The sequence below is a fragment of the Cygnus olor genome, chromosome 1 (genome assembly GCF_009769625.2).
Source record: "Cygnus olor isolate bCygOlo1 chromosome 1, bCygOlo1.pri.v2, whole genome shotgun sequence".
NCBI classification, from domain to species: Eukaryota; Metazoa; Chordata; class Aves; order Anseriformes; family Anatidae; genus Cygnus; species Cygnus olor.
The window spans coordinates 887,885-912,322 of NC_049169.1; the positions used below are offsets into that span (position 1 = coordinate 887,885).

The 24,438-nt window shown below is 47.7% G+C and overlaps 1 protein-coding gene and 1 long non-coding RNA gene across 3 annotated transcripts; both read left to right on the forward strand.

Moving 5' to 3' along the window:
- Positions 1–257: 257 nt before the first annotated feature.
- DENND6B (DENN domain containing 6B) lies at positions 258–24,061 on the forward strand. 2 transcript variants are annotated; one of them, XM_040545074.1, is made up of 20 exons: positions 258–428; positions 5,884–5,922; positions 6,010–6,052; positions 7,353–7,465; positions 9,131–9,211; positions 11,535–11,640; positions 12,192–12,271; positions 12,512–12,574; positions 13,373–13,428; positions 14,042–14,164; positions 14,600–14,695; positions 14,793–14,887; positions 15,491–15,556; positions 16,191–16,255; positions 16,699–16,788; positions 17,811–17,864; positions 18,231–18,340; positions 20,714–20,816; positions 21,695–21,769; positions 22,097–24,061. In XM_040545074.1, exons 1-20 carry the CDS (start codon positions 291–293, stop codon positions 22,217–22,219), a joined length of 1,719 nt encoding a protein of 572 aa, XP_040401008.1. In that variant the 5' UTR covers positions 258–290; the 3' UTR covers positions 22,220–24,061. The 2 variants fall into 2 exon arrangements, with proteins under 2 accessions (XP_040401008.1, XP_040401012.1); XM_040545078.1 differs by lacking the exons at positions 21,695–21,769; positions 22,097–24,061 and adding an exon at positions 21,367–21,486.
- On the forward strand, positions 752–3,151 carry LOC121064002. Its single transcript, XR_005816272.1, has 2 exons — positions 752–1,199; positions 1,344–3,151. It is a non-coding gene; the product is annotated as an uncharacterized LOC121064002 (long non-coding RNA).
- Positions 24,062–24,438: the final 377 nt, after the last annotated feature.

The following is a 24,438-nucleotide window of genomic DNA, read 5'->3' on the forward strand; positions in this document are numbered from 1 at the left end:
GGACCGTTCCCCCCCCGCTCCGAGCCGGCCGCCCCCGGCCTCCCTGCGCGGCCTTGCGGGCCCGGGGCCGAGGCGCGGCTCCGCCCGGCTCCATGGCAACTGCCGCGGCCGCCATGACACCCGGCCGGGGCCGCCGCGATGGGGGGGGGGGGCGGCGGGAGGGCGGGCGGCCTCCGCACCACCGGGGGGCGCGGCGGGGCGGGGCGGGGCCGGTAGGGGGCGGGGCGGGGCCGGCGGGGGGCGGGGCCGGCCGGTAGGGGGCGGGGCGGGGCGGTGGAGCGGGCGCTGCCATGGACGCGCTGAGCCGGGCCCGGCCCCGGCCCCGCCGCCCCGCCGCCGCCTCGCCGCTGCCCTGGGCCCGCTTCTCCGCCTGGCTCGAGTGCGTGTGCGTGGTCACCTTCGACCTGGAGCTGGGACAGGCCATGGAGGTGCGACCGGGGCGGGGGGGCGGCGGCTCCGGGCGGCTGCGGGCCGCGGGGGATGCCCGGGGGCGGGGGGGCGAGCCGGGAGCCCGTTTCTGGGGAGATTTTCCCTGGAACAGGGTTTGTGTCTGGGAGGGGGCTGGGGGGAGCTGGGCGCCCGGTGGGGGGAGCTGGGCGCCCGGTGGGGGGAGCTGGGCGCCCGGTGGGGGGAGCTGGGCGCCCTGTGAGGGGAGCTGGGCGCCCGGTGGGGGGAGCTGGGCGCCCGGTGAGGGGAGCTGGGCGCCCGGTGGGGGGAGCTGGGCGCCCGGTGGGGGGAGCTGGGCGCCCCAGGCCCGTATCGTGACAGGAGGCAGGAGCCGGTGGTGTTCTCCCGAGGCCCCGTGACACACGGGCCTGGTGCCGGACCCCCGGCGTCGATCCAGGCCCCGGTGCCCGTTACGTAAGGGAGGGCAGTGCTCCCTGCCCGGCCGTGCTGCGGGGAGGTTGGCGCTGCCTTTTCCCGTGAGGGAGGCTTCGTCTTCTGAGGGCAGGGTGAAGCCTCTGGAGGGAACGAAGAGGGCTAGAGGTTGTCAGCCCGTTGCTGCTCGGTTTCCTTAAAAATACCTGAATGTGCTTCTTTCCATGAAGCCTGAAAACAAAAATATATGCAATAGACCTAAACTTCACAAGCTCTACGTGCTTTCCTGTGGAGCCAGACCTGATATACCCTGGAGAGGACATGGATACTGGGATATTAATTGGGATAATAATGAGCCTTTGCAATTTGATGCTTCATAGGTGTGTTTTGATACTTAGCCACAAAGGTGCTTTCTTACCTGTTTCCTTACCCGTCCCCTGTCACAGGGAGGGCACTGTTGCCACTGGTCAGTGTCGTTACCTCTGCTTATTCCCCATTTCTCTCTATTGCTTTGGTTGTTTTAGATCGGGTCCAGATCCTGTGGCTTGCTTGCAGGCGTGCTGAGTTCTGCAGCTGTGAAGAGGCAGTTTTATGAATCTGGCTTCTGACTGCAACTTTCTAGCTTAAAAAAAAAAGGGTTGGAACCACGTTTGTGGCACCCTGCCCCGTGGGACTTCAGTCCTGGCTGAGTTTGCACGGGAGGCTTGCCATAGGTGTTAACAGATCGGCACAGCTGGCTGAGATTAGATCTTGACAGAGCGTTGTGTGGTTTGTGGATGCAGGTACGGCCCTCCGAGGAGTGATTTATAGACAGGGGCTGCTCCCACACCCAAGCACCGTGCAGTGACAGCTACAGGTACTCGGGGTAACTCGCAGTACCTCACGTGCTCACGGCAAAGCGAGTCAGAAGGAAGGGAAGCCTCGCTTTCTGGAGTTGCACCACAGGCTTGCATCATCTCAGTAAATCTCTGTAGGAAGAGGCACGCATGGAACGGTGGTGAGGGGACTGGGATGTCCTGGGGCCGGGGGACAGCTGCGGCAGCACGCTGTCCTGGTCGGGGTCTGCTGAGACCTGCAGGGCTGTGCCCCGCGGGGGCACAACTGAGGAGCGCTCCCTTCTGTGGTGAGGAGTAAGGTGGCGGTGCCTCTCTCCTGCCAAAAACTGCCCACTGGGCAGAGTTGGAGACTTCATAACGCGTGGCTTTGCTTTCCTTCTCCTCGGCCTGCTGGAATGGAAATTGGTGCACACCTTGTTCCTCCCCCCCCCCCCCCGGGATCTCTGGTGCTTCTCCCTCTGTATAAAGTGGTACAAGGATTGTTCTTTTCAGTACTCTGCGGGTGCCCTGGGTGTGTTAAGTCTAAGCGTTGGAATTTCTTAGCTGCTCATTGTGGTACAATCATATTTAATTATTCTGCAAAGAAGCCTTTGTGAATTCATAAAACGCATTTGCTGGAAACCTAACCGGAAGAAACCCAACCAGGAGCAAAACAAACTGGGTTTTGTCGTCTTTCTGAAGGTTATTTTTCCCTGAGTGTAGCATTGTTTCCAGATAAAGGACCTCTTCTTCCTTCGCTGCCCAAATCTAAGTGGAAGCCATGCTGCTGGAGCCCACTCTGTGTGTGCTGTGTGTCCTTCAGCAGCGCCGCCAGGAACGGCAGAGCAGCCCCCGGAGTCGGGGTTCTGCGGGTGTCACTTTGCAGCCAGGAGCTTCTTTAGGGTCTGCCCAGGTTTCCGAACGTCGCCTGACTTGTGCAAGTGTAGATACACCGTCACCCTGGGATCCAGCGAGTCCCGACTCTTCTGCTACATATTTAAATAGCAGCACAGGTGTCACAAAAAACATAGGTTAATGCAGAAATTGGGTATAATTACTGCTTCTGACTCACCCACCGGTTTACCTTTCTTCAAGCAGTCGGTTCCAGACAGTGAAAGCAGCGGTGGGAGAGAGGATGCGTTTCTGAGGGATCCCTCAGAACGGGCTGTGTCACGCTGAAAACGCGTCCCCTGCTCCCAGAACATCCCCTTGCACGGCAGCGCTGACCTCTCCCTCCCCAGCTTTTCCAGACACAGGCACTTTGTTGCTCTGAAGCTGTGTTGCTTCAGTCACCAGAAGTCATTTTCTGGGCTATTCTCCTCGTTGCTATGACAGCTGCAGGCACCACCAGCAACGCTTTAGTGCTCAGGGTCTGTTCAACAACGTGTGTCACCTCCACGCTTGTTAACTCACTGTTGATGGGAGGGAGCCACATCACCAAAAAATGATGTAGAAGTAGCCCAAAAGGGCTTGAATTGTAATACCCAGGGACTAACACAAATAAAGAAGTGTTTTTGTTTGCTGTCTTTTTGCTTTTGAAAACTTCTAGAAACTAGGATACTTAATATTTTAGATTGTTTCTTTAATCTTGTCATTGTTGAGTGATTTCCCCCCACACCAAACACAGAGGGCACGCGTCAGACAGTCGAACCGAAGGGGAAGCAGAAATGCAGAAGGTGAAGGCTAGTTTTCAGAAACACGGTATCTGAATTGTGGGATCCATCAGTGTTTCTGTGCTCAGACAGCATTTGGACCTGAATTAGTTTTTTCCGTAATGCTGAGCACACATCTCCGAGTGAAACACGTGCTCAGCAAATCTCAAGCGTGGGCCCAAAATATCCTAACAAAGCAGCGTGGAGCCGTCAGTATCCACCTGGTCTGATCGAGTTGCAGAAAGGTGCCCCGGAAAAGGCAGTATGAGAATTAGAAGTCTGCCTTGAGGCTTCAGCTTGAGTTTAGATCACAAGCAAGCATTGTGGACGGCACGGTGCCGTGAGATCCTGCGCTCCTTGATGCGTCGGGGTCAGACGTGCAGGTCTCGTGTAGCTGTTGCTGTAGGGGGATTAACAAAATAAGTGTACGATCATCAAATTAGTCACAACCACAAGAATTTGGTCTAATACAAAAACGCAGCACCGGAGAAGTGTCCGCTCCCGTGGCATAGCGGTAGCGCACCCCTTCCTGAGCCCCGCCGCGCCACCTCTGCGCTGTGGCACGTACGTGATCATTTTGCTCCGGCCTCTTCGCAGCTCTCTTCTTCCTGTGAAGCTTTAACCGAAGGCTGATCAGCACAACTTTTAATTGTTCATTCGGCGCTCTCTCTGAAGCTGGTTTAGCTGCCTTTGCCCGAGAATCCGAGGGGAACGGTGAGAGCTGAGCGAGGCAGCCGGTGAGCTCGCTGCGCTCTGGCAGGGGGCCCGCCTGGGTATTTATAGCCCCGCGAGCGGCCGGGCATGGGGCAGAGCTGCTGATTTGAGCGCTGCGTGACCGGTGCTGACCTCAGACAGAGTTACCGCCTGGGAGCTGCGGAAGTCTGATAGCAGGTCTCCGTTTTTCAAGTCATTCGGCGCTAGTTTCTTTCTCATCTGCTTCTTTAAGCAGTTTCGGCACTTCCCGACCAGTAAGTGCTGTGAGGGCTGCGTGGTTTACTTTTACGGATTTGTAAGTACGTACTTCAGTTTCCATCCTCTGCCAAGTGGCTCATGCAACTCACTGCGGCCGTGGCTGTGTCATTTCTCACCTCTCCTACTCCTCACTGAGACTTCCTGGTGGTGGATCTCGCTGTGGATGGATGGCAGTTGTGTGCAGCTCTGTGCTCGACCTGACCCGAGGAGTCTTGCACTGAGTTCTCCTTCACTGCGTTACAGTAAATGCAGAAGCAGCATTATCGGCATGCCCACAGCTCAGATGCAAAGCCAGGATCCTTAACTAGATACTTTAAAATTCTTGAAGATCTCTTTATCTGCAATGCTGGATGATAAATTGGGCGTTACTCAGATCAGCTGTCACTGGTATGCTGACAAAGCATGAATCCTGAGGTCTGTGCCAGACCTACCTCTCGCCATACAAAATAAACCTCGGCTTGTCTTTCTAACAACAGATCCCAGATCAATGAGGCTAAAGCAGAGCTCTGGATCCCTCCCAACTTCTGCTGATCACTTACTGTTTTTTAGTCACTGTGAACAGCGTCCCTAGCTGACCCCTCACTCGTATAAATAAATGTTTGTACCCTGGAGGCTAGGATACAAACCGTGTCTACCGTCAGACTTGGTGGTTGCTTAATATACGTAGGATACGTTGCTTTCTAATCTCGCCATGCTGCAAGAACCTTTGGTGTCGTAGTCTCCCTCTCGATTATCGCTGCGTCCTTTCCCCTGCCCTTGAGGACAGCAATCTCGCCCTGCCGTGCCCGTGCTGGGCGCCGCTCTGAAGGCTGTTCCACCAGCCAGGGCTGTCAGCCTTCTCTCTGCCGTCCTCCTCTTGCCATGTCTCATCACGTGTGTGCAGAACTTCACTTTCAAAGCCGTTCTTACTCTGTGCCCACTGTCTGTCTTCTCCTTTCTTTATTGTGAAATCTTTTTTTACCTCCCCGCAGCTCAGAAGGCCAGCTTTCCTCGCTCCTTCAGAATATTTGGTATTTCTAATGTATTGTAAGTGACTTTCTAGCAGGAATCAAAGAATCAAAACAAAAAGTGACCTTCCTGCAAACAACAACTAGGAATATACAAAGTTCAAAGCTTTCTGTATAGGACATGATTTGGGGCAATTTGTGAACTTCTGTTTAGGTCAGAAGTGAATATCGATACTCAATAGTCTATGATTCTGTGGTTAATGCTTCCCAGGCTTGGAGAGTAAATATACATTAATGTAATTTCAAGTGGTGTTGAGGCAGTCCTGTCCTGCCTGCTTCAGAGGAAGGCGGTGTTTGCATATCAGTAATCTGTGCAGAGGAGTTACCAACGAGGTCGTGAGGCTGTTTGTGCACTGAGCCATCCACTCTCTAGTTAAAATCTAAGTAAAACGTAAGCTATTCTGTCTGTCTCCAGATCTGCTGTAATAAATACAGGCTGTGAAAGGCTCAGTGCATAGGGTACGGACATTAAGGTTGTAATGCGTAGGTGAACCTGCTTCTAGGATATGTTACTTCGGGGAAAAACAAGTTACTTGCTGTACGGAAGCAATGTTTATCGGCGTGTAGAAGCCGTGGGGGAACAGCGTGACTGACTTACTGCCTCTCATCCCTTTGCAGTTGGTGTATCCTTACGACTTCCGACTAACAGAGAAAGAGGTAACAACTGCTTTTTTCTTCCTGTTTTTAACGATACTGGGCAGCAGCGCTGGAGGTTTTCTCACCGTGTTTTTGTGTTTGTTGCAGAAGACCAGTATCTGCTACTTGTCCTTCCCAGACTCCTACTCAGGTAGGTGGCATCCGCTGGCCTCGCCTGCGGGTGGCTCGTCGCTGTTATGAAAGAAATGGGTTCGCGATGGAGAGAGTGAGTCATCGTCTAATGGAGCAGAGGCTGATGGGCTGCATCCTCCAGAGCCGAGACGGCAAGCAGCGCCCAGCCCTTCAGTCTGAGCAAAGAGGCTCGGTGCCATTTTGATTGCTCTCAGTACAGGGTCTGCGATCTCGTGGGTGACAGGATATTTTCTTGATAATCCCGCACACTCGTGCTTCACCCATGCATAGAAAAGATTAAAAAACAGTCACGAAGGGTAAGTTTCCTGAGGTTTGCAGCTGTCGACTCTGTCAGCATTTCTGTGTTCGGCTGAAGCGTTCGCTGAAGACAAATAAATGGGGAGAGGATGCTTTCACAGCAGAAGTAGTCCCAAAGCTTGTGCTTATAAATCAGAAAGGTGGCAATAGGACATATGTTAATTCATGCGAATACCTCTTTTTTTAAGGCTGACTCCTGACTCTTGGTTTTCTACAGTTTTGCCCAGCTTAGTTTAAATGTTTTTAAGGATGGACTTTTGCTAGTTTCTCAGAGCCTAGTGAGCACTCAGACCAGATGTTCCTTTTATTGAAGTCAATTACTTACTGTTGGTGATATCCTTGTAACAGGTGTGACAGTCTGTACTCTTTGTGGTGGGAAGGGAGCACGTCCCTTACCCCTTGGTGTGCCTTAGGGTGTTTAGCCTTGGCGGTTGTTCAGTGAGCTCTGGCACGTTTAGCTCTTTCCTCGTAACTGACCTCTTTGTAAGTACTCAACCCGGTTCTCCAAGTTCTCCTGCCCATCCTGTCCCCTCCAGAGGATGGTTTTTTTTTTCCTGCTGTTTTCTTGGTGCAGGGGTGAGCAATATTGTATAACCTGGGAGGTTCCCGCCTGCGGTGCTTGTGTAGCTCACTTGCTAGAACCGTTGTGCAGGGGGTTGTTGCTTAAATCAGCATTTGTGTGGTCTTGGCTTAAGGCTGTTTGTAGGTTTTTTTTCAATGTAGGATGAGAGGCGGTAGCTGCAGCTACTCAGTGTAGATGATTCTGGCCGATGTCTGTAAGTTTCCCAGCAGTGACCTTGCGAGGTGTAACTTAATGGTACCGGTTCTTGCGTTCAGTGATGGGTTCTCCCTGTCTTGCAGTGGGTTTGGGGTCCTGAGAGTCCCTTTGCTCTGTTTCCGAGTTTCTTGTCTCTGTTTTTGTCAGCACTTCTGACTTAAGCAATTTTCAGCTTTCCCCTTACTGAAACTTCTTCCTGAACGTCTGTGGTCTCCTGTCTCAGGTGGCCTGGGGGACACTCAGTTTAGCTTCCGTCTTCGCCAGTCTGGGGGACAGAGGACCGCTCATTATGAGGATGATGGCGAGTACAACAGAGAAGCACCCCTCACCCTGCAGGTGAGTTGCATTTCATGTGCTCTACTTATATGAAGCAAACAGTGGTGCTTTTGGGTTTAAAATCCAAATACACTTTTGATTTGTTTTCTGTGCCTAAATTACTCCCGGTCTCTGGTTGTTTTCCTGAGCCATGAGAATAGTCAGAAAAGAAGAAAGCTTTCAGCACAGGGATTTCTTTCCACATTAATATGTGTAGAGGGCCGTGTTGAGAATTGCAGCTGCTCTGAGCGATGGAGCTGAATCGGGAGGAGCCCAGATTAGAGCAGTGCCCCTGTCGAGCTAGAGGGGAAGGTGAGTGGTGGGACCCAGGTGACATCCACCAGTGCACAGCTACCTGTGCACGTTACCGTGAGGCAAGACGAGAATGTCCTTGTCCGTGGTGAATGAGATGTTTGCCTGTTCTGTTGAGGGAGGACACTTCTTCGTATTTATTGCAGGATGTATGTATGTAAAAACAGCCAGTGCAACTGTCACGACACATACGTGCACTTCGGCTTTGTGTGCTTGTTGGTTTAACCATACCCAAGCATCAATACCGGGAGTGTCTGTTAGCTGTGGTTTTTCCAGCAGTGAGTTCTCTGCCCACTTCATGCAGAAGGAGGGATGTGCTCAGCACTGCTGCTGCTTTTTCTAGAGCAGATGGCCATCAGATCAAATTGTCCTCTTCTGCTTTCTACTTTCTGTCAAATGAGATGATTCTTCCTGTGCATGTGCCTTTTAACACGATCCCTTTGTGATACGTGATAAGAAATGGATTGCTGGTCTGAGGGGGGAGTAGTAGGATTTCTTTTCAGAAATTCTGGTTTAGAGATTGTTCAGCTTGTGTACATCTTTACTGCTTTGTAGTAATTGGTTGTCAGACACTGCCTTATAAATTCACCTGCCTTTAAAGAAGGGAAGCAAAACTGCCAAAATCCTGGATTCTGCTGTGGAAAAATAATATTGAAAAGAGAAAGGTGCCTTAAACCATGATGCCTATGGTGTGTAGGACAATCGTATTAAGGAAGATCTTTGTGTTTAGCACCGATAACTATTCTTCCTTTTTGATGTCTCTGGGAACCTAGAAGACAGAAGGTGCTTGAAACTTTGGGATTTGTGTTCAATCTGATAGTTTTCACGGATGCTATGAGGCATCGTTCGGCTTTGAGCTGCAGCCTCCATCTGAAGCAAAGTTTGTCCTTAAATGCCTGGTAGAGGGGAGCACAGTGGGTCTGGTAGGGAACGTTTCCTTGCAGGAGATGGTGTGTCATGTCCAGCAATGCGCTGTCCTCTGCCTGGCAAAGAAAACGGACAGTCGGAGCAGAGCTGAGGTAGCTTGGGGTGCCAGGGTGAGCTCCGGGGGGGTTGGCTCCCCTCCTGCTGTTAGCAGAAACTGCAGTTAGTCCTGTAGGGTGCAGCCCTGAGGGTGCTGCAGAGAGGGGCTAGTGAAAGGGCCTGCCTCGAGGCCGTGGTCTGTGAATTTCGGTGGTTGTATCGCCTTGTTGTCTTCCCATGTGGTAAACTCTGCCAGAGAGCCAGCATGGGTGATTTGGGTGAGTAGGAAGGAGTGCTGTAACTGCGTCACAGCAGCAGTGAGGCGCGGTGTTCGGTCAGCGGCTGGAGGAGGGGGTCTGTGGGCAGCAGCAGTCGGTCTCTCCGTAACAGCACTGTTGGTCTCTCTTGCAGCGGGAGTCGGCTCATTACTTTGGTTACGTATACTTCAGGCAAGTCAAGGACAGCTCGATGAAGAGAGGTTATTTTCAGAAGGTGAGTACTGAAACCAGATAGCTCGCTACTCTCAACTGGTATGTCGCTGTAAAGCGGCGCCTCTCCGTAGCTGTAAAATAGCACCACTTCCTACATGACACCCCCAGGGTTTCTGCAGGAAACAGCAAAGGTCACGGAGAACAGGAATATGTGGAAAGTGTAATTCCAAACAAACCTGGATGGGGTTGCCATGGTGTGTTAATCACATGAGTGGTGACCTGCTGTCTGAATCATGAGATCCCGAAGTACTCGAGCGTTTCCTTCAGTACATGCTCTAGTGTTACGGACACTGAGAGGATATACTTCACTGTTGCAGTCTGTGCCAGTTATACCTCAGTCCTGCTCTTATTATTGCTCTTATTTCGTTAATCTTTCGTCTTCCTAGAAGCCGTCTGGGAATGAATTGCCTGCTGGGTGGATTGCTTCTAACTGGCAGCAATGACACTGCTATTACCTCACAAACCTTGCCTCATATCATAAATTCCTTTAACACTGACACTGGAAAAAATAGTGTAAACTTGCATGCTTATTTCAGTGTAAATATGCAAAGTGCGTAGTATTATTCAGGCAGATAGGTATAGCAGCTACCTGAGACAGGGTGGAATTTCAGACTCCTTCCAGAGAAGGAAAATATTTTACTTTGATCTTAAGATTAATTTTTCTCCATGGATGGGCATGCCCATACTCTTTTGATAGTGACTTTCTGCCTCAGAAAATAAAAGGGCATCCTCTTGAACAGATAAACTTTGAACACCTACTTTTCAAAGAGCAATGCTTCATAGTAGATCTGTCTGGTAACTTGTTGGAAAATGGGGCTCCATCCTGCTCCAGTGGTTAGTTTGGCCTGCTGTTCTTTCTCCCATCCATCTGTAGGCAGTGACAAGGAGTTTCTTTCAAAAATACGTTAATACAGAAGTGAGTTTCCTCGTATTCCCTGAAGCAGGCTGGAGAAGTGGGCCCATGTGCACCGAATGAGGTTCAACAAGTCCAAGTGCAAGGTGCTGCACCTGTGTCGGGGCAATCCCAGGCATGAGGACAGACTGGGAGAACTCATTGAGAGCAGCCCTGCGGAGAAGGACTTGGGGGTTCTGGTGGACAAAAGGCTCGACATGAGCCGGCAGCCCATAAGTGCAACTGCATCCTGGGCTGCATCACCAGAGGGGTGGGCAGCAGGGGAGGGAGGGGATTGTCCCTATATGCTCTGACCTTGTGAGGCTCCACTTGGAGTGCTGCATCCAGGTCTGGGGCCCCCAGCACAAGAAGGATGTGCACTTGTTAGAGCAGGTCCAGAGGAGGCCACAAGGATGCTCAGAGGGCTGGAGCACCTCTCCTGTGAAGAAAGGCTGGGAGAGCTGGGGATGTTCAGCCTGGAGAAGAGAAGGCTCTGGGGAGACCTCATTGCGGCCTTTCAGTACTTACAGGTAGCTTATAGAAAAGATGGAGAAGGACTCTTTACGTGGGTAGGTAATGATAGGACAAAGGGGAATGGTCTTTAAAAGAGGATAGATTTAGTTTAGACATTAGGAAGAAGTTCTTCACTGTAAGGGTGGTGAGGCACTGGCACAGGTTGCCCAGAGAAGCTGTGGATGCCCCATCCCTGGAGGTGTTCAAGGCCAGGCTGGATGGGGCCTTGGCCAACCTGATCTAGTGGGTGGCATCCCTGCCCATGGCAGGGGGGGTTTAATGATTAGAGGAGGAGAATTATCAGTGTAGTAATGAATTCCCCCAATGAGACTGAATTGAAAAGTGTTTTTTTTAACAAAAGATATATTTTATAAAAAATAATAAAAGCCACCGTAACAACCCAAAAGTCATTGCTTGAGATAAATTAGCATTGCTTTGAATTACTTTATTTCTTCTCCCCCAGCATTCCTTTGTTTCATTTGTATATATAATTTAAGTTTCAGCTGCCTGTTCCTTGGCACTCCTCTGTCTGCTATGGTTGGTTTTGTAGCTTTGAACCTATTGCCAATTTATTTTTATTTTTAATTTAAATTAATCTATTAAAATATCTATAAATCTATTTTTCCTGCAGTTGAGCTTTTGCTAGATCACAAACTCATCCATCTTAGTTGCAGCGGCCCCATTCTAGAAGCTGCCAGCTGTGATCACTTGTTAAGAAACTCCTTGATATCTATCATCTCCCTAAGACTGCTGGCTCAGCTAGCAAGAATTTCACCAGTGAAAGTGCTACTTTTGAGTTCTTTCATGTTGTTGATGTTGTTTTTTAAGAGTAGTCCTCTAGTAAGCAGTATAGGTATATGCAGTGCTAGAAATTATCTCGGCAGGGGGTCTCTGACTCCTAAATGTACTGCTTTTTCAGTCTCTGGTGCTGGTGTCACGCCTTCCGTATGTGAACTTGTTCCAGTCATTGCTGCAGTTGATTGCTCCAGAATACTTTGACAAGCTGGAGCCATGCCTGGAGGCAGGTGAGCAGTCAGATCTAGGAGGGATGGTTTGCATATTGAAATCTTTCAGAGGTTTTATCAGGAGGTTCCTGAAAGACAGCTGAAATGTTCCCAACTAGTTCGTTCTGAAACAAATTCCAACAGGGAAAAACTTTCATCCAAATGGCTGGCTTGTCAAAATTATAAACAGCTGTAAAGGATGCATTAATGGGAAATGTCTGACAATCCTAATGGATGATGCTGTCAGTTTTGTGTACAATGTATTCCCGAAGAGGGGAAAAAACTGCTAATGCTACATCTCTGTCTGGGCCTTTATTGCACTGTGCAACTTAATCATCATTTGTCAACACTGTAGTGCTGCTGGGTCTGCACTGGAAACAGTGATGCAGACATAAGTCTGGTGTCTGACCTAAACTTGCACGATTATTTGGTGAAGTGTTTGTTTGCAACTAGCCGGGGGGACACGTGAACTAGGAGTGAGTGATAAGTAAATTGGCAGAACTCGCAGGACCAGCTGAATTAGCTGTATTGACCTTCAGTTTCAACCGTTTCCTTTGTCTGTGTCCCTGCAGTGTGCAATGAGATTGATCAGTGGCCACCTCCTGTGCCAGGACAGACTCTGAACCTTCCAGTGATGGGAGTTGTCATTCAGGTATGTGTTGCTGATGATACTCAGCAGCAGAATGAGACAAAGTAGGAAGTGGAGCACGTACTCCTTTTTCTTTTGGATGTTAAAGTTGCTGTTGACTCTAGATTCCTTCCCTTTATGCCTAACCTCAGTGCAATTGAAAATTGAGAAAGCTTTCCATGAGAGTGGTTGTTAGGGAAGAAAGCAACACGGCTAACTGATTCCATCTCCTGATTAACCTGTCTGTTCTTAACTGTAATCTAGGTGAGGATCCCATCCAGGGTGGATAAGCCAGGATCAAGTCCAGTGAAGCAGTTCAATCAAGAGGTGAGACAAAGTGTGGCGTGACACAAGCCACTGATGGGCAGAAGCTAGCCTAGTACAAAAGGAGGATGTAGAAGAACTGGGGCTCCTTGGACCTAGTCCCACTCGGAACCACTTTGGCCTGGGATCAGTGCAGTTCGTTACCCATCTGGTTCAGGCCACATGCTGTCATGGCTGTGTATTTCAAAACAGGGCTCTGCACAGAACTTGTGTGCTTCCAGTTACATATGTGCGTTGTTTCCATGGTTTTTGTTCACTTTGTTTTTTCCTAGGAATTAATGCATGGGTAGGCCTTCATGAGACTCTGCCTTAGTCTTCCTTGTTATTTTGTAGTGTTTGCAGTCAGAACATCTTTACTGCTTTGATTCAGCTTTGATTTTGTTTCCTGTTCATCTCAGCTTTTCCTTTTTTTTTCTATCAATTTAATAATGTTACTGTCTTTTACATACTTCTGAACTTTTGGTACTTATATTTCCAGCCCTTGTTGCCTATATCTGTATCTTGAGCTCTGTCTTCAGCTAGAGGAAGCTCCAGAAAACAAAGGAGCAGCCATGGGAAGTCTTTAACATCTTGAAAAGAAGGGATTCTTGGTTCTCTTCTAAGAAAGGAAATTCACTTGGAGCTTGACTGCCCAATCCAGATCTATTCCTGACTTATATCTCCAAGCATTAATCTCATTCTCTTCTTCTTATGCTTATTGTAGAAGGAGCTACTTTGATTGATGTGTCAAATTAGAAGGCATTTCAGTCAGAGTGCTTCCACTTACTAACAATTTTGGATTTTTTTTCCTTTCTCATTTAGAATCTCTTGCCAGCCCCAATGGTTCTGCCAAGTATTCATGAACTGGATCTCTTCAGGTGAGAGCCGCCGTCCCTACAACCCTCTTCTCTTCATCTGCTTTACATCCTCCCTGCTCAGAGTATCCTATAAGTCATATGGATAGTGAAGTTGTCAAATGAAGAATCAAAAATTATTGCTTTGCAGAGTGTCATTTAGAATACTGAACTTGCAGAACCTGTGCGGTGTCTAAGCCAGTACGTATGGCCTTTAACACATCACCCACGGTCCTGGTTAGAGGAGGGTTTCTTTTCTTGACCTCTGATGGTGATCAGCTTAAGCCCTGAAGCATACACATTGTGCATCTGAAATAAACTTTTCAGCACTGTAGGTACTGTTCTAATAGACATACATCTGTTGTAATCAGCGTGCATTTTATTTTGCCTAGATCAAAGGACATACTGCTACAAGTTGCTTTACATTGCTTAAAGTGTTTCCCTAAACATGTATAAGATGGTTGAGCTGTAGCAGGTGTAACGACACAAAACATTCTGTTGTGGGATACCAGAAATCAGTCCCAGATTTCAAATGCCCCAGAGGCACATCTGGTTACACTTATATGCAATAATAGCACCTGGTCTTTTCTGAACTGCTTTTCTAACCTGAGTTTGTCATTCTTCCTTTCACTAACAGGTGTTTTCAGCCAGTGTTAATTCATATCCAGATGTTATGGGAACTGATGTTACTGGGAGAGCCAATTGTTGTAATGGCACCATCCCCTACAGTTTCTTCAGAAATGGTTATGGCTCTTACCAGGTAATGCTCTCGTTCTGAGATACAGATAACTATGATAATAAATTCTGTCAGTTTTTCATGTACACTCTTCTGGAAAGTCAATTGTGTTAGGTTTAGTTTGTCTGTGAAAGTTTGTATGACAAGAAATAGCATAGTAAGGCAAGAAATAGCACAGTAAGACAGCCTTACTCACATTCCACCAATGGCAGAGAAGACTAAAAGTGAGTCTACTGTGTTGAGAGACTTGATGGCTCGTAGCCCTGAGTAGTTTCTCTACCCAGCTTTGAACTCTTCTTTAAGTAAAAAAAAAAAAAAAAAAAAAAAAAAAAGGCCTGGAACTCCTCCACAGTGTTACCTCTAGCAGGACAAAACACTGCTGTAGGACATTAACCTGATATAAACACACATTCCTTCTCTGTGAAGTTTATATTGCAACTATTCTGTCTGTTGTTACAGCTGTCTTGCCCCTCTGAGGTACTGTTGTGACTACCGTCCCTATTTTACTATCCACGACAGTGAATTTAAAGAGTATACCACCAGGACTCAAGCTCCGTAAGTAGCCAGTAGGTCCTTGCTACCCCCTCACCACTGTCTGGATGGAGGATGCCCTGGGGGTAGCATCGTTCTGCATTTTTTCCTTTCTTTCTAGGCCAAACATCGTTGTGGGAGTCACAAACCCTTTCTTTATCAAAACACTCCAGCACTGGCCACACATCCTTCGGGTCGGGGAGCTCAGAATGTCAGGTAGGGGTGGAATCCAAGTCCTCTTGTGCTGCTATACCTTGTTAGGGGCTAGCAGGGAGCTGGCAGCTGTAGTGCTAGCCATCATTTTACATGCCTTCATTGCTGTGAGAGCTGAGAAACCAAAGGGAAGGCTAGGCTCTGAGTCAGTTGACGTGCAAGATGAGCATGAACAATGATGAAAACATTGTTGAAACAATAACTTGCTTTTTTTCTGAAGAACTAACAAAATGAGAATCTTTCTAGGCAGGAAAGAGAAAATTGCATAGACAAGAAGAGTCTACGAAGCCAAGAAAACTGCTTCACTTAGGCTGAGAAGGTTTTTGTTTTTGTTTTTTAGGGCGGAGGGAGATGAGGAGGTTATTTTTTTTGTTGGTTTGCACTTATTCTTTATTTTTTGCTGTGTGTCCTTAACATGTTCCTGGTCCAAACTTTTAGCACCAAAGTTAGCAAGCAGGAAGGCTTATCTGAGGATAGAGTTAAGGGAGGGCATGACTTCAGATGTAGAAATGTAGCACTGAATGTTCTCAAGTGTGAAGTCTCATGCATGCTGTGCTGTGAGGGGAGATTCAGAACCTGAACTAATTATTTAATGTCCTTCCACAGGAGACTTGCCCAAGCAAGTTAAGGTGAAGAAGCTAACTAAACTAAAAACTCTAGACACAAAACCAGGTAGGTCCTCTTGTCAGGCATGGTTTAATTTTGTTTACGCTTTCACATGAGGGATTTGCAGGCATACGATGCACACATTGTTCTTTGTATTGCAATAAACGGACACTTCGGTGTTCTCATACTTGATCTGCTACACAGCCCTCTGTAATGGCGTCCCCCACCTAATAAAGAAAAACTGTGCATCTTTGAGATTGAAAAAGCCAATATAAAATAATTCAACAAATTATTTCTGTTTCAGAGAACAGGTTCTAATTTTCTTGGTTTTATTTTATATATCATAGTTGCTTTTTAGATGCAGTTGAAGTCAAAGGAACTTGCTTACCTAGATACAGATCTCTGTCAGTTAACTAACTGTTCAGGTCAGGCCTAGCCATAAGCTGACTCCAGTGAGTTATCTCACCATAAGTTTAGCGTAAGAAAGTCCTCGAGGTAGTGTAGTGTGCTTTAATCCTGCTGCGAGTGCTAGCTGCATTAGCAATTTTAAAATTTTTATAATTAATTTTTTATGATATTTGTAATTAACCCCCTGACACAGCTGCCATGGTTTGTGCTAGGAACTTCAGTTCTGTTATCCCTGCACAGTATAACGGTGCCTTCTCTACATACATGGTGGTTTTTGTTTGTTTCAATCTAGGAATCTACACTTCTTATAAAACATTTCTTCACAAAGATAAAACTCTGATAAAAAGATTACTAAAGGTAAGTAATTCAACCTGTTCCAAATTATTTATGCCACCATGGGAAAACTCTGCTAACAGCTCGGTTTAAACAGACAAAATCCTGCAAGGAACAGACTGCTTTTTTTCAGTTTGATTTAACTTTGTAATGATTTAGTCAAGTGTACTTGAACAGGTTTCTCAGGCCAGTTTTAATTTTTTTCACTTGATATCATGGAATAAATGCTGGCACAAATGATAACCTAAGAGAGGACAATCCTTACTGGAAGAAAGAGTCTGGAGAAACAGATTCATCTAGTGAAACACGAGTGGTACCTTTAACCAGGGAGTGGAGTATGTATTTTGGGCAGTAGGCTTTCCAGGCTGCTCTGGACTGGTTGCTTATAGCTGCAGAGTTTGCAAATTCTGCATCTATTTACATAATAGAGAATAGCATCTTTGTGAACGCCCTGCTTGTGCTTGCAGGGGATTCAGCGAAAACGCCCGTCTGAAGTCCAAAGTGCCCTTCTGAGGCGTCACCTCCTGGAGCTCACCCAGAGCTTCATTATTCCCCTGGTGAGTTGAGCAGAGACTTGTCAGAGCGGTGTAAAGGTGGTGGGGGGGGTTGAACAGGAGATGCTTGCTTAAGTGACAAGTTTGCACTTGCCCTTTTTTATTCACCTATATTTGAGCACCTGTAAGAGATTCAGGATGTGGCACTCTAGAGATGTTTTACTCCATAGAAAGAAACTAAATTTCTCTCGATTGCAAATTTCAGAAATTAGTGTACAAGTCTGCAGGTTGGATATTCAGCATATTATGTGTGAAGACAGGATGTTTTTTCCTGCCATACAGGAATAGTCATTCCCCGTGATTTGGTAGTCAAAGCAGATACGTAGTGAAGAGGCAGGAGCCCAAAACATGCCTCTTGCCCCATAATACTGGAGTCAAACCTAGTGCCTGCGTGAAAATCTCCCTTCCACGAAGCTCTGCTATATACGGCTTAGGAGGCCTGTCCACGTGGCCATTGCTGTCCTAAGGCAGATTTTAACAAATGTTTTATTTCAGGGCTTTCCCTGTCTAGTCTCATTAGAAGGCCATTAATATCTTTTTGGTGACCATTCAGGTGCACATGTCTGGCTCCTTCACTTTCTTTTCTACATCATCCTAGGAGGCAGTAAATGAGAAATGAGTATCTTCTAGGATTCTCGTCCTTCCTGCCAGCTTCTTCCCACCTGACCTTTTCTCACATCATGTTTAGGATTTTGGCAGCGTGTAGTTTTGTGACCTGACCCTTGGTGGGAAACAAGCTGGAACACTTAGGCTCATGTAAAATGCAAGTAAAAGTCACAGAATTATAGAATGGTTTGGGTTGGAAGGGACCTTAAAGATCATCATTAACCCCCCTGCCATGAGCAGAGATGCCACCCACCAGATCAAGTTGCCCAGAGCCCCATCCGACCTGGTCTAAAGCAAAAACAGAGTAAGAGGCTGGTGATTGTGCCTATGATGCACTGAAGAAGACCATAATGGCCAGTGACAATGCAAGAGGCTCCTTGATTGTTGTGACATTGGGGTTTTTTATTGGTATTTCTTAGGAGCACTATATTGCAAGTCTGATGCCTCTGCAGAGAGCCATTACTCCATGGAAAGTAAGTTCAATTTTCCAGTCTCTTCTGCTTTCTTTTGACTGCAGGGATTGGGAATAATTATGCCATATGCTGATCACATAGTCTGATATACTGTGTGAACTTCCCTCATCGAAGGAAGAGGGTTATTACTCCTTTTAAAAAAAAAAAAAGTGAAACAAACATTGGGACAGATGCTTCCTGTTTTGCAGTAAGCTCAGCTATTGTGAATCTAATTTAAATTTTGCTAGCACGGCTGGTTAAGATGTTCGTGCGTCTTTAGTTCTCATAGTTTTGAATCTGCCTTGTGCAGTCTCTTCTATTGTGAATATAGACCTTATTTTCCCGTTTTCTTTTGGGTGCATGTATTATTGTCTTTCCATTGTGCAGAATCCTCCACAAATTCGCCCTTTCCGACAAGATGATTTCATGAAGACCCTTGAGCATGCTGGTCCCCAACTTACCTGTGTACTTAAGGGTGACTGGTTAGGCCTCTACAGGTAACAGTTTAGTAATTACTTACCTTATCTCCTTAACAGCTGGTGTAGATTATAATGAACATCAAATCCTAAATTAGAATTGGGAGCAAAAAGGTAATTTCAGGACAGAAACTGGTGACCTAAGAAACTCGTGCACATGAAGAATTGATTAATAGTGGTCAGGAAGAGCAAATGCAAGGTTGAATCAGTTCTGTGTTTCAAGTAATCTATTAAATGAGTAGATGCAGGTTTAGAAGCTAAAACTCTTTACCTTCAGGAACCTAAGAACACCTAGGTCCTCACTGAAGGGGAAGGAGGGGACTCGTCTCTGATAGCAGCTATGTCATTTATGCCCTCCGAGGAATGTATCTTTTTGAACTGTCTGGTCCTTGGCAGATGGGGTAAGAAGACTTGTAGGTCCTCATCCAGCAGTTTTCATATGCTTTTGTACCACGTTCAGTACAGTGGCCACTTCGGTCTTACTGCAAGCTGGCAATGCTGTTAGAACATTAAAATACATCTTTTCAGGGTATAATTTAGGACAGCATGCAGTAGAGTATACCCTTTGTATTCATAAAGCATAGTTGGTTACAATTTGAGTATGAAAAAATCAGAAATGAGGTATCTGGGGGTTCTGGTTGACAGCAAGTTGAACATGAGGCAGCAGTGTGCCCCGGCAGCCAGGAGGGCCAACCGTATCGTGGGGTGCATCAGGCACAGCACAGCTAGCTGGTCGAGGAAAGGGACTGTCCTGCTCTGCTCTGCCTGCTGTGGTCTCACCTTGAGTACTGTGGGCAGATTTGGGCACCGCAGGATAAGAAGGGCATAAAACTTATCAGAGAGTGTCCACAGTAGGTGACAGCGACAGGACCCAAGGGAATGGCGTGGAGCTGCGACAGAGGAGGGTCAGGCTGGGGGTTAGGAAAAGGCTCTTTACCAAAGGTGGTCGGACACTGGGACAGGCTCCCCAGGGCAGTGGTCACAGCACCAAGCTGCTGGAGTTCAAGAAGGGTTTGGAAGATGGGAAAAAAGCCCAGAAAGTGAGCAGAGAATAAGGATCATGGATTAATGTGTTTTGTCATTGTCATTTTGTGCTTTAATGTATTCAGCAGGAAACAAACATTTCCACTCCTTATGGCGTGGGAGTGGCAGACAGTAAGATTTAATCTTGGATATCTAATATTTTGAAAAATAGTAACAAACAACAAGCTGTTTCAATAAATTGGTTGAGATTTTCTGGGAACTGATGTACATGCAGAAGCTTATGTATTCCTGGGCTCTTAACTGTGTGAGATTTTGTGCGTGTGTAGTATTTGTTGTGTTCCTAAGTCAAACCCTTAATTACAAAAACATCTGTCAGTACCACAGCAGCATCTTGAGATCTTGGCTCGGTTTAGGACTCCATTGTGCTGGGGAGAGTGCACGAGCAAAGGAGTCCCTGTAATTGCAAAAAAAACCAACACCTGAGTTCTGCTGACAAAGTGCTCTCTGGAGGTAGCCTGAGGAAATAGCGTGAAGGAAGATACTACACGTGCCAGTCTTAATAGAGGGAAATGCTAAAATACAGCATCTAAGATACCCCCACTGTTATTGAAAGAATTACAAAGAACGTGCTGCTAAAGTGCCGGTTGCCCAGCTCACTTTTGGCATCTTAAACTTTCTTTCTCTGCTGCCACAACCCTTGGGTTTTTTTGTTAACAGCTTTTCAATCCCACTTTGAATTTGATCTAAAAATCTGTAACACTCTGAGATGAAAACAGGTATTATGCTGCCCCCTGTTCGCTTTCCTGTGTAGATCAGTAAAAACAGAGGCTTATTACTGCGCTGCACTGGAGGGGTAGAAATTACACATCTATTGACATAGCTTAGATGATACTTTATTTATGTGGGAGAGACATTAATTGCTAATTATATGGGACTCAGGTCTGTGCCAGCAAGTGTTTGAGAGCTTTCAAATATCAGGAAAGGGGAGGAATTCAGCAAGGCACTGCAGAGGAATGTGAATTTCTTCCCATGGCTGAACCATCTTAGTTATCATAACTCCCCAGGAAAAGTGGTCCTAAATAAGTCTACAGAAGAGAGCACCACTTCTCAAATTGACTCAGGCTTGAGCTGATGCAAAGGAGAGTTTGAGACTGGCAGGATTGTCCTTCATTGGTGACAGTCTGCTAAAGCTGCTCAGTTGTATCATGTTAATGCCTGATGGAAGAAAAGACGAGATAGGAAAAGGCTGAAATAGCTCATAATTGGTTGCCATCCTTAAAGATGCTGTGTATGGAAATGTCTTTTCCTCTAACATCTGTGTCTGCTGCAGCAAGAAGGGAAATCTGGACCCAGCATACTTTTCTGGATCCCTCCTTGTCCCTCTTCTCAATGTCACCTCACTTTCTGCAGGCGTTTCTTCAAGTCTCCCAACTTTGATGGCTGGTACCGTCAGAGGCATAAGGAAATGACCCAGAAACTGGAAGCCCTTCATTTGGAGGCAATCTGTGAAGCGGTATGTCCCAGCTGCAGGTATTAAAACCAGTGCCAGACTGCCCAGGCCTGAGACCTGGGAGATGAGAGCACTCCTTGGGTGTTTATTGATGATTCTGCGCTGATAGAGTGGGGACAAGTGCTTTGTGCCCAAGGGAAACACAGGTCTGCCTCATGTTCCTCAGAGCAGAGGAATAACAGCACTTGTGGGGGACAAGGAAATGAGCAGCCCAGCTCCCTCACTTTGTTAGCCAGTGCAGCCAGTTAGCCAGTCCTCCTCTGGCTGCTTCTGTCAAGTATTTTTTCATTCATCAGGCCCTTCCCAAGCCAACAGACTCCCAGACTGGAAACATCATCTGTTGCTGGCTTCCTTAATGCCTATTGAAAATAGGTAGGAATTTTAGTAGTGACTGCTGGTGCAATCTCTTAAACTGAGCAGCTGCTGGGATGGTCCCGGGAGCTCTGGCATCCCGCCCAGGTGCATCTTCAGCTGCAGCGCTCGCTTCACTGTTCAGCAGTGCAGGTCCTCAAGCGTGGTGTGGGAATACCAAAGCTGTCTCCTTTTTTAACAGGCCTGACTCTTGCAAATAGATGTAAATTCTGAGCACAGCACAAGATTCGTGGTGCTGACTGGAGGAGGGAACCGGCACCGTCTACGTATTGCTGCATCTTTCCTTGATTCTTCTCTTGCAGGCAAGAGCTTGATGCTGTCGTGGGCAGAAAAGTGGGGAGAGCTCTGTCTTGCTCACTTAGGCTTAAGTGCCGCGAGCAGAGTTGTGAAAGAGGATGAGAAACCTCCTCCTCACTTTTATTTCAGGTTTTGCTTAGGGGTATCTCTTTGAAAAAAAACTTCTGTAAAGAAGATAAGTCCCTGAAAAAACTGTTCTTCTCTTTCTTTAGAACATTGTGGCCTGGATGAAGGACAAGTCCGAGGTGGAGATTGTAGACCTGGTGCTAAAACTTCGGGAGAAGCTGGTAGGTTTTTCTCCCCTCTTCCTGTGCTCGTTCCTTTCTGTGTCTCTGTGTCAGGGAGTGACCAGGGACATAGATCATGGTTGTTGCTTTGCTCCCTGATTTGGAGAACTGGCAAATGGGACAGTTATGAAACTTCAGTGGTAACCCAGTAGAGGATTCAAAGTTTTTTCTTTTCATCAGTCTGAGATTCAGGTGACAGTTTCCTGACCGTTTTCTCTTACCCCAGCTAAAGAGACAGTGGGAGATTTGCTTGGCCAATGGCAAGGCAGAAAGAGGACCTGAAGCTGTTTTAGAAATCCTCAGTTTCTCTCCTCTCTCTTCCTGTAGGTAAGAGCCAGGTGCCAGCACCTTCCTGTGAAGGAGGAGACTCTGCAGCGGGTGGGCCTTTATATTGAGACCATCATTGACTCCTTGCCAGAGGATCTCCAGACAGTGCTGCACCACCACTGAGCACGGCGAAGGGACTGTTGGAGAAGGAAGGGCCCTCCCACTCTGCGGGCAGCTGCAGTTGCACTTGGAAAGGAAAATTCTTCCCTGATCCAGCCAACGTCACCAGATCTGGACCTTGCTCGCAAATGTGTATGATTTCGAGCATGTGGATCAGAACTGTAGCAGCAGTGGGGAACTGTGTGCGCTATTCTGTCTAATCCTGCTTCACGGAGCTGGATTTAGGGGCCTGTAGATGAAAAACTGTTCCTTGTGTGGCTGGTAGTAGGTCAGAAAGTGACAGTCGGGCTTTCAGCAGCATGTGATAAGCTGTGCAAAACCTGTTTTGCCCATATATACACATCCATCCTTGTCTAGTGCTTGGGCTCTCAAAATTTCAGTGCCGTCATCCAGCCTGGAAGAAGCAGGACCAGCCCTGTATGGGGGAGTTGTTTTCAGGACAGCTCCTGCTGATAATGAGAGAGATGCTAGTCCCCCACATGTAAATGACGTGGAAAAAAATGTTGCTGCCCATTCAGCAGCCTGACTCACGCCAGCAAGAGCTTCGGCTGTGATAGGAGTGGGAGGCTGAACTGCTGGACGTGGAACGCTGTTGTTTTTTCTCCAAGGCAGAGATGGTCTGGTGCATCTGCAAGGAACAGAGCTCCCTAGAGGTGGTGGATGTGTGCTGCCTGAATGGAATAGCTATTGCAGCTCCACAGAGAGGAGCTGGCCTCCAAATGTAATTTACTCTGCTTGGAAGTATCACGTTTGTGTGCTGTGGTAACGTACGAGAGTGCTGGAGCTCTGCCCTGAACACTGAGATTTATCTGATGTGGTCAGCCCACTTGCTGATAAAACGTGGTGGAGAATCTGATCTTTACAGCCTGTGGCACCCTTGCCTAGTGGAAACTCGTGGAGTGGCGCTCGTGTGAGTGTGCAGGGCTGGCTGTGAGAAGTGCGTGCTTGCCCTGTGCTTAGGGCGGTGAGGAGCATCCTCTTTGGCTGTGTCTGTTCTTGCTGCAGCCCAGCTTCCAACTCGGTCATTCTGTCCCCTTTCACCTCCTGGGAAAGAGAGACGCATGTACGTGCTTCTGGGCCGAATATAGGAAAGACTTGAGGCTCCTCTGTGAGTTCTGGAGGTAGTTGCCCTCTGCCTGAGAGAGCAGCCTTTCTGCCAGCTACCTTGGAAATGGATTTACCGTAACCCCAGGGTGGTCCCATAATTGCTGCTACTGCAATTGCATTTCACCATCTGCCAGTTTGGCCAGTGCCCGAATGTTTGCCTAAGGAATGGGTTTGGGGATGGGTCTGGCAGCCTGTTGCACTCGTGTTCTGTAGGAGGCTCTGGAGCACACCTTTCCACACGGTAGGAGAGTTCAGCACTTCAGCCAAGACCTGCCCGAAGCTGCCACAGGACCCTGTAGGCAGTGCCAAGTGCTTAGGGGCAGGAAGCTGGGTTTTTGTTCCACGAGCAATCTCTGCCCATTGCTGCACTGCCTTGTAGCCCAAATTCGGGGTGGGGGAGCTGTTAGTAGGTCATGGAAGTGACTGAATCCTTCCTGCATTTTCCCCACTCCAGAGCAAGGCCTGGACAGCGCAGGATCAGTGGGAGGCTGCTCGTTTTCCTGCTGCCTCCAGCCTGGAGCAGCCAAGCGAGGAGACTCGGCCGTGCCGCCCCATAGTAACAAGGTCTGTACAGTTCTCCTTCGTGGCAGCCCTGCCTGTACAGTGTACATTCTGTATATAGTTTGTGCGTGTGTCTGTGCGATAGCTCTGCAGTGTCTGTGGTGGACCGAAGCACTAATGTATAGTAGAAAATAATAAATAATAGTAAAAAACAGAAACAAACCCTAAGCCAAGCTGTCTCCTGTTTTTGGGTCTCAGATGTATTTGTTTAGGAATCCAGTTTCTCTACAGCGGTGCCTCTGCCATGCTTTCCTTTCCAGAGAGAGCAGCACTCCTGGATGCTGCTCTTCACCTCTTATTGATTATTTGTTTATTCATTTTTGGCTTTTTGTCGTCCTGGCTAGCTGCTGTTCACTTGTGACACGCTCCATGTGTTGTGGCCGTGGGTCAGCCCCAGACTTGTTCTATTTTCACAGCAATGCCATTTTACTGAAGGGGGAGCTCACACTGGTGTCCATAATCCTGTCACTTGCCTCTCCCCTGCCTCCCTGCTCGTTCCCAGCCCTTCCTTTCCTCTGGGGATCTGCAGGAGTGGGAGCCGAGGTCAGCCCAGC

Coding starts and splice junctions, on each gene's coding strand:
- DENND6B (XM_040545074.1), top strand. CDS start 291: ATGGACGCGCTGAGCCGGGCCCGGCCCCGGCCCCGCCGCCCCGCCGCC. Junction 5,923..6,009: donor TCCGACTAACAGAGAAAGAG/GTAACAACTGCT, acceptor TGTTTGTTGCAG/AAGACCAGTATCTGCTACTT. Junction 11,641..12,191: donor GGAGCCATGCCTGGAGGCAG/GTGAGCAGTCAG, acceptor GTGTCCCTGCAG/TGTGCAATGAGATTGATCAG.